The following is a 13,990-nucleotide window of genomic DNA, read 5'->3' as shown; positions in this document are numbered from 1 at the left end:
CTGCTCTGCTCGTGTTTCTGTAGGCAGCAGAGGAGCTGGAAGAGCAGTTTGCCAGTGAGCTGCAGCAGCTGAGGTGTGCGGCGGAGGAGAAGCACCGCGAGGTGAGGGTGTCCCAGAATGGAAATGGCTGGTTTTTGTTTTCCCCTCATGCTGTCACCCAAGGTGGCCGGGGAGGGTGGCATTGGATGTTTTTCCCTCCCTGGCTGTGGCTGTGGTCTGGCTCGGTGTCTGGCCGTGCTGCAGGCAGGGGTGGTGAGGCTGTGCCATGGGAGGGATCCTGTGAAAAGGCTGACGAGTGTCTGTGCCTGGCTTTCCTGACAGGCCATTTCCAGCCTGCAAGCCCAGCTGGCGGAGGCACAGAGCAGCCAGGAGGCCCAGCTGCGCGAGGAGCTGCAGAGAGCAGATCAGAAAGTGCAGGAAAAAGCCCTGAAAGTGAAGGAGTACGAGCGGGAGGTGGGTGGTGCTTTTGTGCTGAAGGTTCTTCACGCTCCCCTCAGATTGGGGTGAGCTCCGGGTGCCCACACCCCCTGCCTGAGGGGGCAGGACATCCCTCAGCACCTCACCTCAGCGGGGTGGAGGCTCTGTGCTCCCCAGGACACGGTCCCTGATCCCGCCCTGGCCTTGGGCTGGCCGGGAGGCTGATTTCAGGGAGGCCACTCGGGTTCAGGGCTGCCCTTCAGGGAAGCCTCTTGCCCTGCCACCCCTGCAGCTCAGCCAGCTGATGAGCGACAAACGGCGGGAGGTGGAAAAGGAGCACGAGAGGAGAATGGAGAGGATGAGAGAGGAGCACAGGGAGGCCCTGGCTCGGATCCAGGAGCAGTACGAGGAGCAGGTACTGGGTGGGGGGCTGCACTTGCAGGGGGTGCTGCAGGTCCGTGCTGCATTGCTGGGAGCCCTGAGTGTCCATGCTGCCCTGTGTGTCCGTGCTGCATTCCTGGGAGCTCTGTGTGTCCGTCCTGCATTCCTGGGAGCCCTGTGTGTCTGTGCTGCATTTCTGGGAGCCCTGGGTGTCCATACTGCATTGCTGGGAGCCCTGTGTGTCCATGCTGCATTCCTGGGAGCTCTGTGTGTCCGTCCTGCATTCCTGGGAGCCCTGGGTGTCCGTGCTGCATTTCTGGAGAGCCCTGTGTGTCCGTGCTGCATTGCTGGGAGCTCTGTGTGTCTGTGCTGCATTGCTGGGAGCCCTGTGTGTCCGTGCTGCATTTCTGGAGAGCCCTGTGTGTCCGTGCTGCATTTCTGGGAGCCCTGTGTGTCCGTGCTGCATTTCTGGAGAGCCCTGTGTGTCCGTGCTGCATTCCTGGGAGCTCTGTGTGTCCGTGCTGCATTTCTGGAGAGCCCTGTGTGTCCGTGCTGCATTCCTGGGAGCTCTGTGTGTCTGTGCTGCATTGCTGGGAGCCCTGGGTGTCCGTGCTGCATTCCTGGGAGCCCTGTGTGTCCGTGCTGCATTTCTGGAGAGCCCTGTGTGTCCGTGCTGCATTTCTGGAGAGCCCTGTGCCTCACAGAGGCGTTTCCCTGCCCCCTGGGCTGGCAGGAGCGCAGGCAGAGGTCGCAGCTGCAGGAGGGGCTGCGCAGCGAGGCCGCGCGGCTGCGGCAGCTCCACGACGCCGACGTCAAGGGGCTGCAGGCTGAGCTGGAGGGGAGGCTGACGGCCCTGCAGCAGAGGCACAGGGACAAGGTGAGCAGCAGGCTCTGCCTCTGGCCCTTGGCACCCCTGAGGGCTGGCCTGGAGGCTCCCCACCCTGGCCCCCTGCCCAGGTGGGGACACGGGTGGCAGGTCACACTTCCAGCTTGTGTTTTCCTGGGGAGGGAGGAGCTTGTGCCCTTCTCCTTAACTCGGCTCCTCGTGCAGGAAAGAAAGCTCCAGGACTCGGAGAACGAGCTGGAGATCCGCATGAAGAACATCCAGGCCAGATCAGAGCAGCTGCTGAGCCAGGTGAGCTGGGCTCACGGAGCTTGCCTGGTCTGTGCCCGTCCTGGGGCTGCTTCCTCACGGGGAGCCGCTCAGGACAGCTCAGCCAGGGCTCCTGCTGCCATCCCACTCTGGGGTAAAGCTTTGTCAGCAGGCAGAGCAGGGCTGGGCATTCCTGGTGCTGGTGTTTGCTGGGAAAGTCCGAGCTCTGGGATTGCTCAGTGCTTCGGGGGGCAGTGAGAGGGGTCGTGAAGCAAACCTGACAACATTCCTTGTTTTGGAACGGTCGTGAGACTCAGGCCCGAGATGCTGCTCAGCATCAGCACTGTCCCGGCTCTGTCACTGCCCTGCCCTTCCCCTGCCACAGGAGGAGTCCCTGCAGAGGAGGAGGCAGCTGCTGCTGGATGAGGACGGGCGGATGCAGCTGGAGAGAGACGTACGGACACCGGGGCTCTGGAGAGGGGCTGCGCTGCTCTGGGGCTGAGGGCAGCACCTCACAGCTGGGGCTTTAGGGAGACAGTGCTGGGTGCTGGGTTAGTTCCGAGCTCCCCAAAGGGAACAGCCCTGTTCTCCCAGGGTTGGGGTGCGGCTGTGCAGCCCTGGGACCCCGTGAGCCGTGTGCCCCCTGTTCGGCTCTTGGGGAAATGACTGTGAGGGATCTTCTGGGTTTCTCCCAGGAAGCTGCTCTGGCCTCTCAGCTGCGCCTGGAGGAGAGCAGGAAGGAGCACTCCAGCCTGCTGGAGTCCATGCGGCAGCTGAGGAGGAGCCTGGAGGAGCTGCAGGACCAGAAGGCTGAGCTGGAGGCCCAGGTGGATTTGCTGCAGAGCCGGAGCCAGAGGCTGCACAAACGCATCGGGTGTGTGTGAGGGATTTCCTCTGATACCAAAACATCTGCCCTGTGCCCCTGGAAAACCTCTCCAACCTCACCCGGGCCTCTCCCCAACCTCTGAGCTCTGTGCTGGGCCGTGTTCCTTCAGAATCCTCAGGTGCCCGTGGGGGCACAGAGCTGCTGGGGGCTGGTTCCAGATTTTTCATTACCTTGGGTGTGAATTTGAATTTGCTCCCGCACCTCTGCAGGTCAGGTTTGTCTCCTCCACTCCTGCCTTGGGTGGTTAATGAGGTGCTGTGAGAGGGGCACTGAAATGCAAAGAGGTTCTCCTGAGGGGGCTGAGCTGCTCAGGAAGGGTGGGAAGCAGTTTCCCTGCCCATCCCTGCTGTTGTCTTGCACACCTGTGGCCCTTTCCGTGCTGGAATCTGGAGCTCACTCTGGACTCCACTGCAGGCTAATCAGTGCCTCTGCTGTTGCTTTTTCCTGTGGCAGAGAGCTGGAGGAAGCAATCAGGAGCAAGCAGGAGGCTCTGAAAGAACTGGAGGCAGAAGAAAGTGTGGGATCTCCAAGAAAGAAAGCTGAGCTCTGTGTCGAAGACCTGAGAGAAACTCCTCAAGCTGTGAGTAAAGCAGCCTGTGAAGGTGTTTGCCTTGTGAGATCTGAGGCTGAAACTCCCTTGAAAATCCCAGCATTTGTTCCTTCTGTGTGAAACCGTTTGAGATGCAGGGATGGATTTCTCTTTGCTGGTGCGTTCAGCAGTATTTGCAGGTGTCTGTCTATTATCAGTGGGTGGAGAGGAGCGCGGGGTACTGGAATCAAAAGCAGGGATAGAAATGTCTGTGTTACCTTCAGGAGTCCCGTCAAGAGCAGCCCCGGTGCTGTGCTCGGATCCGGGCAGTGCCGTGGTGATGCCATTGCATCCTCAGGGAGCCCTGGGCTTCTGTTTCCCCCATAAACACGTTTTGCAATGTGTCCCCTCCCAGCACACGTCCAGAGAGCCTTCCCCAGCCTGCCAGAGCCCCGAGGAGAGCGACCTGCAGCTCGGCCGGTGAGCTCCCTGTGCCAGGAGCGCTCCCTGCTCTGCCTCTGCCCTTGGCTGTGCCCAGCGGGCGCCGAGCCCGTGCTTGGGGTGCTGCGTGAGGCGTGCAGCAGCCCGGGGAGCCAGCGCAGCCCTGCCTTTCCCCACAGGGTGCAGAGCTACCTCTCAGCAGAGGGGCAGTCCCTGCGGAGCGCCAAGGAGTTCCTGCAGCGCCACGGCCGCTCCCTGCGCCAGCGGCGCTCGGCGCTCAGGGCTGCCAGCCTGCAGTGGCACCAGGAGCTGCACAGGGCACAGGGGGCCGGGCAGGATCCCCACAGCTCCCAGCTGCTGCAGGGAGTGCGCCAGAACCTGGAGGAGGTGAGCCCTGGGCGCTGGGTGTCACAGAGTGCCCGCAGCCCTGGCACCAGCTCCTGGTCCTGGTGTGGGGGCTTGGGGACCCTCTTGGATGGGGGCTTGGTGACCTTCTTGGTGTGGGCTTGGGGACCCCATTGGTGTGGGCTTGGGGACCCTCTTGGTGTGGGCTTGGTGGTCCTGTTGGTGTGGGCTTAGTGGTCCTCTTGGTGTGGGCTTGGGGACCCTCTTGGATGGGGGCTTGGTGACCTTCTTGGTGTGGGCTTGGGGACCCTCTTGGTGTGGGCTTGGGGAGCCTCTTGGATGGGGTTTTGGAGGTGAAAGCTCCTTTCCCTCGGGCTGAAGCTGCTTTGAGCCACGTGCTCACCGTGCACGTCCCTTCCCACACCCTCGAGGACTTGGAGCGATTTCACTCCAGCAGCTGCTCCTGTGCTGAGCAGGATGAGGTGATGACACTCACCCCAGCTGCTGACAGGGATTGTTTCCTGTCACTGCTGTTTCATTTCCCTCCTTGGCGTGGCTTTGGTCTGTGCAGGAGGCAAGGGAGCTGGACAAGATGAAGTCGGCCATGCAGAAAGGACAGGTGCTGCTGAAGAAGAAGGAGGAGAAGCTCAGCCAGCTGGAGTCCTCGCTGCTGGAGGAGGTAAACTCTCCTGGTGTTGGCAGCAGAGCTGGATTTTGGAACACCGGAGTCTGCTGAGTGTGTGGCTGCAGAAGGCAGCCTGGAAAAGCTGCCTGGATTGGGCCTGGAGGAAACAAGGGCAGCTCAGCTCGTGTGAGCTGGGATGGAGCCTGCTCTCCTGCCCAGGCAAACCTCGGAGCCTTTGGCTCTGCCACGTGGCCTCAGGCAGGGCAGCAGCAGATGCACGAGAACCAGACCTTTGGTGTCCAGCTCTTGCCCTTGGCACAGAGAGCCCAGCCCTGCAGGAGCTGTGAGGTTAGTTACAGCACGAGCTCCTGCTGCAAGGGCTGCTCCACGGGCTGCCGGGCTGGGCCTCTTGCACTCTGAGAGCCAGAGCAGTCTCTGGACATTCAGACTTTGCTGCCAGGGGCTCAGACAAGTTTGCCTTCGCTTGACCTGAGCCTGAGTGCAGTCCAGCTCTGTAGACAAGCTGTAGGCAGATTTCCAGGAGCTTTTCCAGAGATGATACAGCAGGTTTCACTGGCATTGTTTTCCCCCCCCGAGCAGCTCTCAGATGAGGATACACTGAAGAGCTCTGCGTGCAAGAAGGTGGTGACGTTTGATCTGAGCACCTCTGAGGACACAAACAGCACCTCCAGTGTGAATCTGGGCCAGCCCAGGTGTAAGTGCCCACCACGGGAGGCTGCAGGCCTGTTCTGCCTCTCACTTCTCTGATGTGCCTGTGCTCAGCTGTGTCCAGGGCAGCTCTGGGGCTGCTCTGTGTCCCACACCTGGATGCAAAGCTGGATTCCTGCCTGTAGTGGCAGATAAGGGATCTGTGAGTGAGCCTGCCTTTGAAATCTCTGTGGATTATAAAATCTCTCTGGTGTCCCTCTGGTCCCGCAGACCTGTATTGCTCTTCTGCAGCACTCTGGGCTTCCCCTTGCTCACAGGCTGGCAGGAGAAGCTGCTGCCACTCCCTCTCTGCTGCTCCTGCTTTCTCTTGGGCTTTGGTTGCCTGCAGTTGTGCTGGGGGAGGAAGGGCAGGCAGGCAGCAGGGTTGGGCTGCTCTTGCCAGGGCTTGTCTCTCATCCCTTTCTTCCCCTTTCTTCCTTCAGCTGACTTGAGGATGGATCTCTGGCCCGTCCTGCAGCAGGACAAGATCCAGCACCTGAGGGACTCTGTGCAGAGCATCACCAGTGAGCTGAGCGGGGTCCTGGGGCTCCTGGACTCCCTGAGCCAGCACCAGCCCCCTCTCCTCACCTCCACAGCCCGTGAGGCCGTCCCTCTCCCCACCTGCCCCTCCCTGGCAGGCCTGGGCGGGGGCAGCTCCCTGGGGAACCCCCCCAGGGTGTCCCCCCTGGACCAGTGGGCCCGGAGCAGCAGGCCCAGCTCGAGTTATTCCATCTCAGGGCAGTCAGTGGACAGCATGCTGTCAGAGAAATGGCACAGGTATTTCCCAGGTGAGTCTCCTGGCCTCACTCCCCCTGCTTTGCTGCCTGCAGCTCCTGATTTCAGGCTTCCCGTGCTGGGGAGGGTGGGGACACTGGTGCTGCTGGCAGGAAGGGTGCCAGGGGGATCAGGGATGAGAGCTCCCTCCAGAAGTGCAGCATGTGGCTGATCCTCTCATCCTGCTCTTTAATACCCAGGGCAGCAGCAATGAGGAGCCAGCCCTGTCCCCTGGGAGCCCCCTCCCCGTGGCACACAGGGCTCCCCATCCTTGGGGTCCCTGTGGGGCAGTGCAGGGAGCAAAGCCAGGCAGAAATGTGGGGTTTGTGGGGTCTGTGTCTCACGTCTGTCTTGCAGGCAGGTTCTCGTGGCTCGGTGGGACTCCTGTGCCTCTGGACAGCAAGCTGGGCTATGTCCCTGCAGGGTAAGGGCCTTTTCCCCTGGGGTGTTCACCGTGCTGCTCTGTTTCCCTGCAGTGATTACGGGGTCACTCCTCACCCAACAAGTAGATTCCAATTTGATAATTACTAGGAACTACTCACTGAGGAGAAAATCTGACTAGCAGTGTATTAGAGGAGGTGTTTTTTTCTTCAGCAGCCCATCACTTTCTCATCTCTGGGATAATTTCTTCCCAGACCTCTTTTTTTCCCCCACTTACCCTCTCTCTGTCTCTCTCTCTGCCACAGTGAACAAATCAGGCTCTTCCAGCATTCCAAGTGCAGTGAGCCAGAGACAAGGAGTATTGAGGGCATGATTGAGAGCAACAAGAAATGGCTGAAAGGCTTCAAGAAGGATTCCAAAGTGTATCTTTTACCTGGGTCTGGTCTTTAATTGCACTCCTGCTTCCTGCAGGAGGTGGGAGGAGGGTGGCAGGAGGGGTGTGAAATGAAGGGCTGAGCAGCAGTTGCGAGGCCTTGGCCTCTTTGCAGTGCCTGTGTTCAGAGCAGGAGTGATCTGGGTGCTGCTCTCTGAGCACTGAGGAAGTTTCCCTTCCTTGCCCTGGGTTGTGATGCTCCTCAGGGATGCTGCTCAGCTCCAGGGAATGCGAGCATTTAAAATACGGATTTAAACAGTGCAGAGTGGAAATGGGGTGGGCAGGAAGGGGGTCTGGCTCTGCAGGGCTGCCTCTGGTGCCGTGGATGGAGCCCTTGGCACAGGCAGGGCCGGCTGAGCAGCTGGGGAGGAGGTGAGGGCACCTGGAGGTGTGTGGCTGGGCCGTGGTGGGGCAGGGCGGGCTGGGCTGCCCCCGGAGCTCTCTGCAGCTCCGTTTGGAGGAATCCTGTAGCGTGGGGCTGGATCCAGGGAGCAGTCTGAGCAGGGAGCAGGGACACCCTGTGCTGGGGCTGTGGGTGTCTCCTCAGCATCCCCTGACACGAGCAGCAAATCCCCGCGGGCTCCGCGCTGCCCTGAGCGTGGTGTGCCTCTGCAGTCCCTAATCCCCCTCTGACTCCCCTGGGCTGGGGTGCAGCAGGCTGAACGCAGCCCGTGTGCCTCAGCAGCTGGTAGCTGTCCTGCCTGGGCTCATTCCTGCCCTGAGCCAGGTTTTCCTTCACCCAGCTGCCAGAGCTCTCTCCCCACGGGCACAGAAGCCCCCGGGCAGCAGCCCCAGCCTCCTCCAGCTGGGACTGGATGAGAACAGAGAGATCAAGGTGTACCACTACTGAAAGGTGGGGTTTTTCTCTGCAGGGAGCGGGGCTGGGGGCCCTGTGCAGTCTCCCCACCATGGGCTGGGTTTTGGGGGTGCCCACCCTGGCACCTCCACTGTGTCTGTGGCCACGTCCTTGACACTGGGTGGTTTTGCAAGAGAGTGGAGGAAGGAGGAAGAGAACTTCCCAGGCGGGTTCTTCTAATCCTGTAATGTGTCCAAATATACTTTATAGACTGTTTAATCCAGCAGTGACATATCAGGGCTTCAATAAATCAACATCTCCCTCATTAGTATTCCAGCAGTGGCAGGGCAGAGCTGGGAATCACAGAGGACTTGGAGTAACTGGTCAAGGGGGAGGATGTGGAGCCAGCTGAGGCTCTGCTGGAGGAAATGGGTCAGGAGAGGAGCCTCTCCCGTGCCCAGCAATGCCTGGTGGCAGGTGGGCCGTGGCAGGTGGCCTCTGGCACGGGGGAGCAGCAGAGTGGCTGCAGAGTCTGGGCTGAAATCAGGGAACGGCACATGCTGGCACATCCCTGGGGAATTTCTGCTTGTTTGGGGTGGAAGCCGTGGGAGCTGAGCCAAGAGTGGTCGATCTGGACGAGCCCTCCCTGCTCCTCTCACACCAGGCTGGCCAGAGCTGGGCAGCAAAGCGGCTGCTGCAGGATGGTGGCAGGACACGGGAGCGTCTGGGCAGCAAAGCAGCTGCTGCAGGATGGTGGCAGGACACGGGAGGGTCTGGGCAGCAAAGCGGCTGCTGCAGCTCTGTCCCCTGATGGGGATGGTGGCAGGACACGGCTGAGGAGCTCCTGTGGGTGCTGGGACAGCCCCACCTGCGTCCTCCATGCCCTGGGGAGAGGGATCCAGAGCAGCAGCTGGGATCACGGGGTGGGGAGCCCCTGCCATGAATCCTGGAGCCCAGAACTGCTCCTGCAGCAGCTCCACAGGGATGCCGGGAGAGCAGGGGTGAGGGAAGGCTGGGGAGTGGCTGAGGAGTTGGGATGGGCAGCTCCTGGAGCTCTCGTGGCTTTGCTCAGCAGGTGCTGTTCCTCTGAACACCTCACGCAGAGGGTGTCCCAGCCCGCTGGGATGCTTGGAACCGGGAGGGGTTTCACCCTAGCGGGCAGGGAGGAGCCGGGCTGGTGCCGTTTGCTTGTCTTTGTCAGTATTTCCTCCGAGCTGACTGCAAGTATTTGATGCTTTAAAGAGCTGCCGAGCCGCTCGCCCGTCCGGCTGCCGGGGACGCTGCGCTTCAAGGGAGCCCATCTGTGAGAAGCCACCTTCAAAGCCTTTCTCCCGAGACAGCTGCTGGGGGAGGCTGTGAAGCTGCTGCCCCACACCCCCGTGCCGTGCGAGCCCTCGGGTGGGTGAGGGTGGGCAGGGGGAGCCCCCTGCTCTGCTCCCCGGGTGCAGCGTGCTGGCACACACCCTGAGCCTGGCACGGGGATGTTTACATGCAAATAGAAATATATTTTTGATGAACATAGTTTTTGAACTCCGAAGAATGTATTTATTGTATTTTTCCTTGCTGTTTTTCTAGAATTTTTGTAATTGCTCAAGAATAGCCTTACTCCTTCCTGGGAGAGGAGGATCCAGACACGGGTACCCCCTCTGCTGTTGGCTTGCACAAACCCCTTCCTGTGGGGATTTTGCTTTTAGTTTACTGCACACTCAGAGGACCCAAGGCTGTCCTTCCAGGCAGGGGTTTTAGAGGGGACCCCACAGCTGTGGTTGCTGTGGCCCAAGCCATATCACTGAGCCCGTTCTGTGCAGGGAAACGCCAGGTTTTTTAACAATAACTTGGTTTGAAATGTGCTCCTTTCTCCTGTTAAAACCCGGGATAGCAGCTGTATCTGGTTTTGTATAAATTAAATCAACATGAGCCTGTTTTGTATGACGGTGGTGGTTGTCACTCTGTTTTGCTGTAGCAGGGTATCCAGCTGCACTTACCTCTCACATCTCCCCTTGTCTCTGGGCTCTCTCATGTTTTGTCTTGTCAAGGTCATTTCTGGCACTTCCCAAGACCACTCAAGCTCGCTGGGGCTTTGTTACCATGATTCTTTTAAGTATCTGGGCAGGGTAGCAAATGCAGAGGCAGAGAGAAGAAAGCTGGGAACCAAAACTCCAAACGGAAACAAGGCACTGCTCTGGCAGCTGGGATGTGTTCGAGATGCCTCTCTGCAGGCTGGCTGCTGGCTTCCCCTGGGCTTGGGAGCAGCCAGAAACTGCCCCAGCAGCGTGCTGGGTGCTGTGGGATCTGTGAGTAACACTCTCACCAGGAGCTGGGGAGGCTTGGTGACGCGTTCTTCTCGTGCTCCCATCTCCTGCTCGCCTGCCGTGGGAGCTGGGGAGGCACAGGGGGAGCAGGGGGTGCATCAGCTGCTTGTGCACGAGTGGGGGCTGATAGTTTCGTCCTCAAAAAAGAAAACAAACCACCACCAGGCTTTTTTCCCCCTCTTGCTGCTGTGCCTGAGCTGCACTGGTGTGTTTTGCTCTCTGGAGAGGAGCTGCTGGAGGAGCTCTGGAGGCAGCACACGCTGTCCAGGCAGGCACTGCTGGGGACAAGTCTCCCACCCCACTGCTGAGCAGCTGAGGGCGCTTCTGAGACATCCCAAATGCCAGCTGGGGTGCCCCTGGGTGGGCTGGGATGCCCCTGGGTGGGCTGGGACCCTGCCGAGGTGGCTGCCCAGGGAGCAGGTGTGACCCCAGGCTGGGCTGGGCTGTCTGTCCCTGCTCCTGGAGCAGAGGATTTGCCTTTCCTGGAATGCCAGCAGTGTCTGTTGGAGAAACTCTGCGATTAGAAGAGCAAAAGGGCAGGGCCTGATTACTTCAGCGAGCTGAGCAGGGCTGTAAGCTCATTAAGGGGCTTGGCCTCTGCCTGCCCAAGGAGGCACAGCTCAGTGCTGGCTGCTGGAGATCCTGGAGTGCTGCTCCCAGAGCTCCTGGGCCGAGGGAGCCCCCCGCAGCCCTGGCCATGCTGGGCACCCTGATGACAGCGCTGTTCTTCGTGGTGAGGGTGGTCAGACAGGTGAGTCTGCCCAGAGGGAGCTTCTGTTGCTGCAGTGCTGTTCTCACCTGCCCGGGGCAGGGACAGGAGGCTGCAGTTCCTGCCTGCCCTGCTGGGAATGGTTTCTGTGCCTCCTGGAGCAGCCTGGGCAGGAGGGCTGGGCTCTGTGGGGTCGGTGTCACCGCAGCGCGTGGCCGGGGAGGGCTGTGCTCTCTGGTGCTCGGTGTGGCTGAGCAGCTCTTTCTGTTCCTCTCCTGTGCTCTGCCCTGCTGAAAAACCTTCCCCGTGGGCAGCTGGGGACCAACCTGTTCCGTGAGGAGCCCCTGCCTTACCTGGTGTACCAGCCCCTGCCCTGGCAGATCCAGTGTGTGTCCCAGAGCCGCCGCACCAGCCGGGACAGCGAGGTGAGGGATGCTGGCACTGCCAGGACAGCCAGGTGAGGGATGCTGGCACTGCCAGGACAGCCAGGTGAGGGATGCTGGCACTGCCAGGACAGCCAGGTGAGGCTGCTGGCACTGCAGGGACAGTGAGGTGAGGCTGGTGGCACTGCCGGGACAGCCAGGTGAGGCTGCTGGCACTGCAGAGACAGCCAGGTGAGGGATGCTGGCACTGCCAGGACAGCCAGGTGAGGCTGCTGGCACTGCCAGGACAGCCAGGTGAGGGCTGTTGGCACTGCCAGGACAGCTGGCTCGGGGTGGCAGTGCTGCTGCAGGGGCAGCTGTAAACCAGGCAGCCTGGAGGTTTAGGCAAGGGGGAAATGTAATGCCAGGAGGGCAGGGTAGGCTGGAAAATGCTGGAGGGGTATTTGCAGACATATTCAAGCTTATTTTCAGAAATGGAGATTTGCCCTGGAAGACCTGGCAGCCCAGGAGCTGCAGGTTCGTGGTGTAGGGGCTGGCTCCTTACTGGTTTGAAGTGCAGATCCAGCGAGGACAGCCTGTGCCAGCATCCATCCGTGGACTGAGCATCTCACAGCTCTGAGTTTGGATGCAAAGCTGTTTCCTGCCTCTCCTTGGAGGTCATTTCATGAATGCAGATTAATTAATCAGGGCTCTTTAAGGGAACAACAGCAAGCATGTTCCAGTTTGCTAAAGGGAAGGGAGAGTGGAAGGGGTCCTGGCTGGCCTGACAGGGACTGCCCTCGCTGCCTCTGCCTGGGATAGAACTAACTTTTATTTTATTTCTCTGCCTTTCTAGAGAGGCAGGAACTCGCGGCACAACAGCATCTACTCGCTTTCTGGAGAGAAAGGTGAGTGTGGAACAGGCAGGGAGGCAGGAAAAAACCCCAGTGAACGCAAGTAACAGGTGGAACTCATGGCTGGGGCTGTGCTCCTGCTTCTGGGAGAAGCACCCAGAACAGCCCCTGTGCTTCTGGGAGAACAACCCAGAACAGCCCCTTCTGCTTCTGGGAGAACAACCCAGAACAGCCCCTTCTGCTTCTGGGAGAACAACCCAGAACAGCCCCTTCTGCTTCTGGGAGAACAACCCAGAACAGCCCCTTCTGCTTCTGGAGAGCCACCCAGAACAGTCCCTTCTGCTTCTGGAGAGCCACCCAGAACAGCCCCTTCTGCTTCTGGAGAGCCACCCAGAACAGCCCCTTCTGCTTCTGGGAGAGCCACCCAGAACAGCCCCTTCTGCTTCTGGAGAAGCACCTGGCATCCCCCCTCCTCTCTCTGGGCTTGTCTCGAGGCCCTGCAGTGCTCAGCAAAGAGGATTTGAGCCCTTCTATTCTCGGTGCCGAGTGGATAACGCGTGGATAACCCCAGGGCCTGGGGGCTGGGGTGCCCGGCAGCTCTGCCCAGCCTGGCTGCTGGCCCGGGGGCTCACTCCAAACAGGGCAGGGCTGGGGGTGCCAGGGGCCGAGCCCCTCGGGCAGGGGAGGCTGTGGCAGAGCCGCACGGCCGGGGCTCACCCTGGCAGTGCCCGGCAGTGCCTGTCCTCAGCCTCTGCCCCCGGGCAGGACTCGCAGCTGACAGGGTCTTGTTGAGCGGGGCAGGGGGGAGCCCACTCCCTCCTTTTATTTATCCCTTTACTCGGCAGGTTCTGTCAGGCAGGGAAGGGAGCTGGGGTCAGGTGGCAGCGGCGAGTTTATTCAGCAGCATCTGGCCCCGGGATTGCTGATGGCTGCTCGGGGGGTGCTCAGCAGTGACACACTGGCTTAGAGGAGCACCGCTGAGTGGCTTTGATGCAGTTCCTGTTGAATTTCACAATACTTCCCTAAAGCCACATTAAGCGGGAGTGGGGAGGGCTCCCATTTGTCAGCGTGAGAGCTTTATCGCTGCGCGGGGCCGGGCTTGCTCCTAATCTTATTTGTGTGTGCGAGAGTAAGTGAGCATCGTGCGCGGTGATTAAACGTGGGGAAGCTGCTGCCTTCGGGGACTGGAGCTGGGGAAACAGAGGGCTTAGCCCTGCCGGGGAGGCTGGGCTTTGCTCTGCCTCCCGTTCCCTGCTCCTGCTGCCCTGGAGGTGTCCCTGTGAGCCGGCAGGGTTGTGGTTTCATGCTGTGAGCCCTGCAGCAAGGACAGCTGTCCTGTCTGGGGAGAGGGGGTCACTCTCACTGACCCTATGGGGGTGATGCCAGAGCCCCACCCTGCTCCGTGGAGCCTGTTCAGGGCTGCTGGCACTGTCTGTGCTCGCTGTGATGCTCTGTTTGCCCCCCAGGTGACGTGACCCCTGATGCCAGCAAGGAGAGCAAGGTCACCGACCCATCTGAGAGGGCAGCCATCACCATCCAGACCCACTTCAGGAGGTACCAGCAGCAGAAGCAGGAGAAGAAGTAGCCACAGCAGCCACCTGTGGCCCGCACTGTCCCTCCTGTTTGTGTGTTCTGTACCCCAGAGACGTTTGGGGCCGTGACTGTGAACCTGCCCCCCATTCGTAGCTCCTGGTGTAGGTTCTCTGCCCTTGTGTTGGTGCTCGCAGGGAGTTCCCAGTCCTGCTCAGTCCTTCCCCAGACAGCATCGCTTCGTGGGCCAGGTCACGGCTGCTGAGGGGCTGCTGGGGACAGGGCACCGGTGTCACAGCGCGTTTGGGAGCCTTGGCCAGCCCCTGAGTGCTGCTGTGAGCCCCAGCAGCTGTGTGGGTGGGAGGGGGTCCTGCACAGCAGAGTCTGATTGTGCAGGGTGGTCGCTGCCCAGCT

The 13,990-nt window shown here is 60.4% G+C and overlaps 1 protein-coding gene across 2 annotated transcripts in view; it reads left to right on the top strand.

The window, feature by feature from the left end:
- CEP164 (centrosomal protein 164) overlaps positions 1-9,738 on the top strand; it is a 32,401-nt gene extending 22,663 nt beyond the window's left edge. For both annotated transcript variants that reach the window (XM_038161367.1, XM_038161368.1), the window contains 16 exons: positions 24-101; positions 322-453; positions 710-832; positions 1,532-1,675; positions 1,850-1,933; positions 2,587-2,765; positions 3,231-3,357; positions 3,722-3,786; positions 3,927-4,134; positions 4,664-4,771; positions 5,318-5,432; positions 5,869-6,213; positions 6,557-6,623; positions 6,886-7,002; positions 7,764-7,866; positions 9,052-9,738. In XM_038161367.1, coding sequence (XP_038017295.1) covers positions 24-101; positions 322-453; positions 710-832; positions 1,532-1,675; positions 1,850-1,933; positions 2,587-2,765; positions 3,231-3,357; positions 3,722-3,786; positions 3,927-4,134; positions 4,664-4,771; positions 5,318-5,432; positions 5,869-6,213; positions 6,557-6,623; positions 6,886-7,002; positions 7,764-7,863 — 1,992 coding nt within the window. In that variant the 3' untranslated portion in view covers positions 7,864-7,866; positions 9,052-9,738. The remainder of the gene's footprint in view (positions 1-23; positions 102-321; positions 454-709; positions 833-1,531; positions 1,676-1,849; positions 1,934-2,586; positions 2,766-3,230; positions 3,358-3,721; positions 3,787-3,926; positions 4,135-4,663; positions 4,772-5,317; positions 5,433-5,868; positions 6,214-6,556; positions 6,624-6,885; positions 7,003-7,763; positions 7,867-9,051) is intronic.
- Positions 9,739-13,990: the final 4,252 nt, after the last annotated feature.

The sequence above is a fragment of the Motacilla alba genome, chromosome 24, assembly GCF_015832195.1.
Source record: "Motacilla alba alba isolate MOTALB_02 chromosome 24, Motacilla_alba_V1.0_pri, whole genome shotgun sequence".
NCBI classification, from domain to species: domain Eukaryota; kingdom Metazoa; phylum Chordata; class Aves; order Passeriformes; family Motacillidae; genus Motacilla; species Motacilla alba.
The sequence above is the reverse complement of the archived record's forward strand: the minus strand, read 5'-3'. Positions and strand labels throughout refer to the sequence as shown.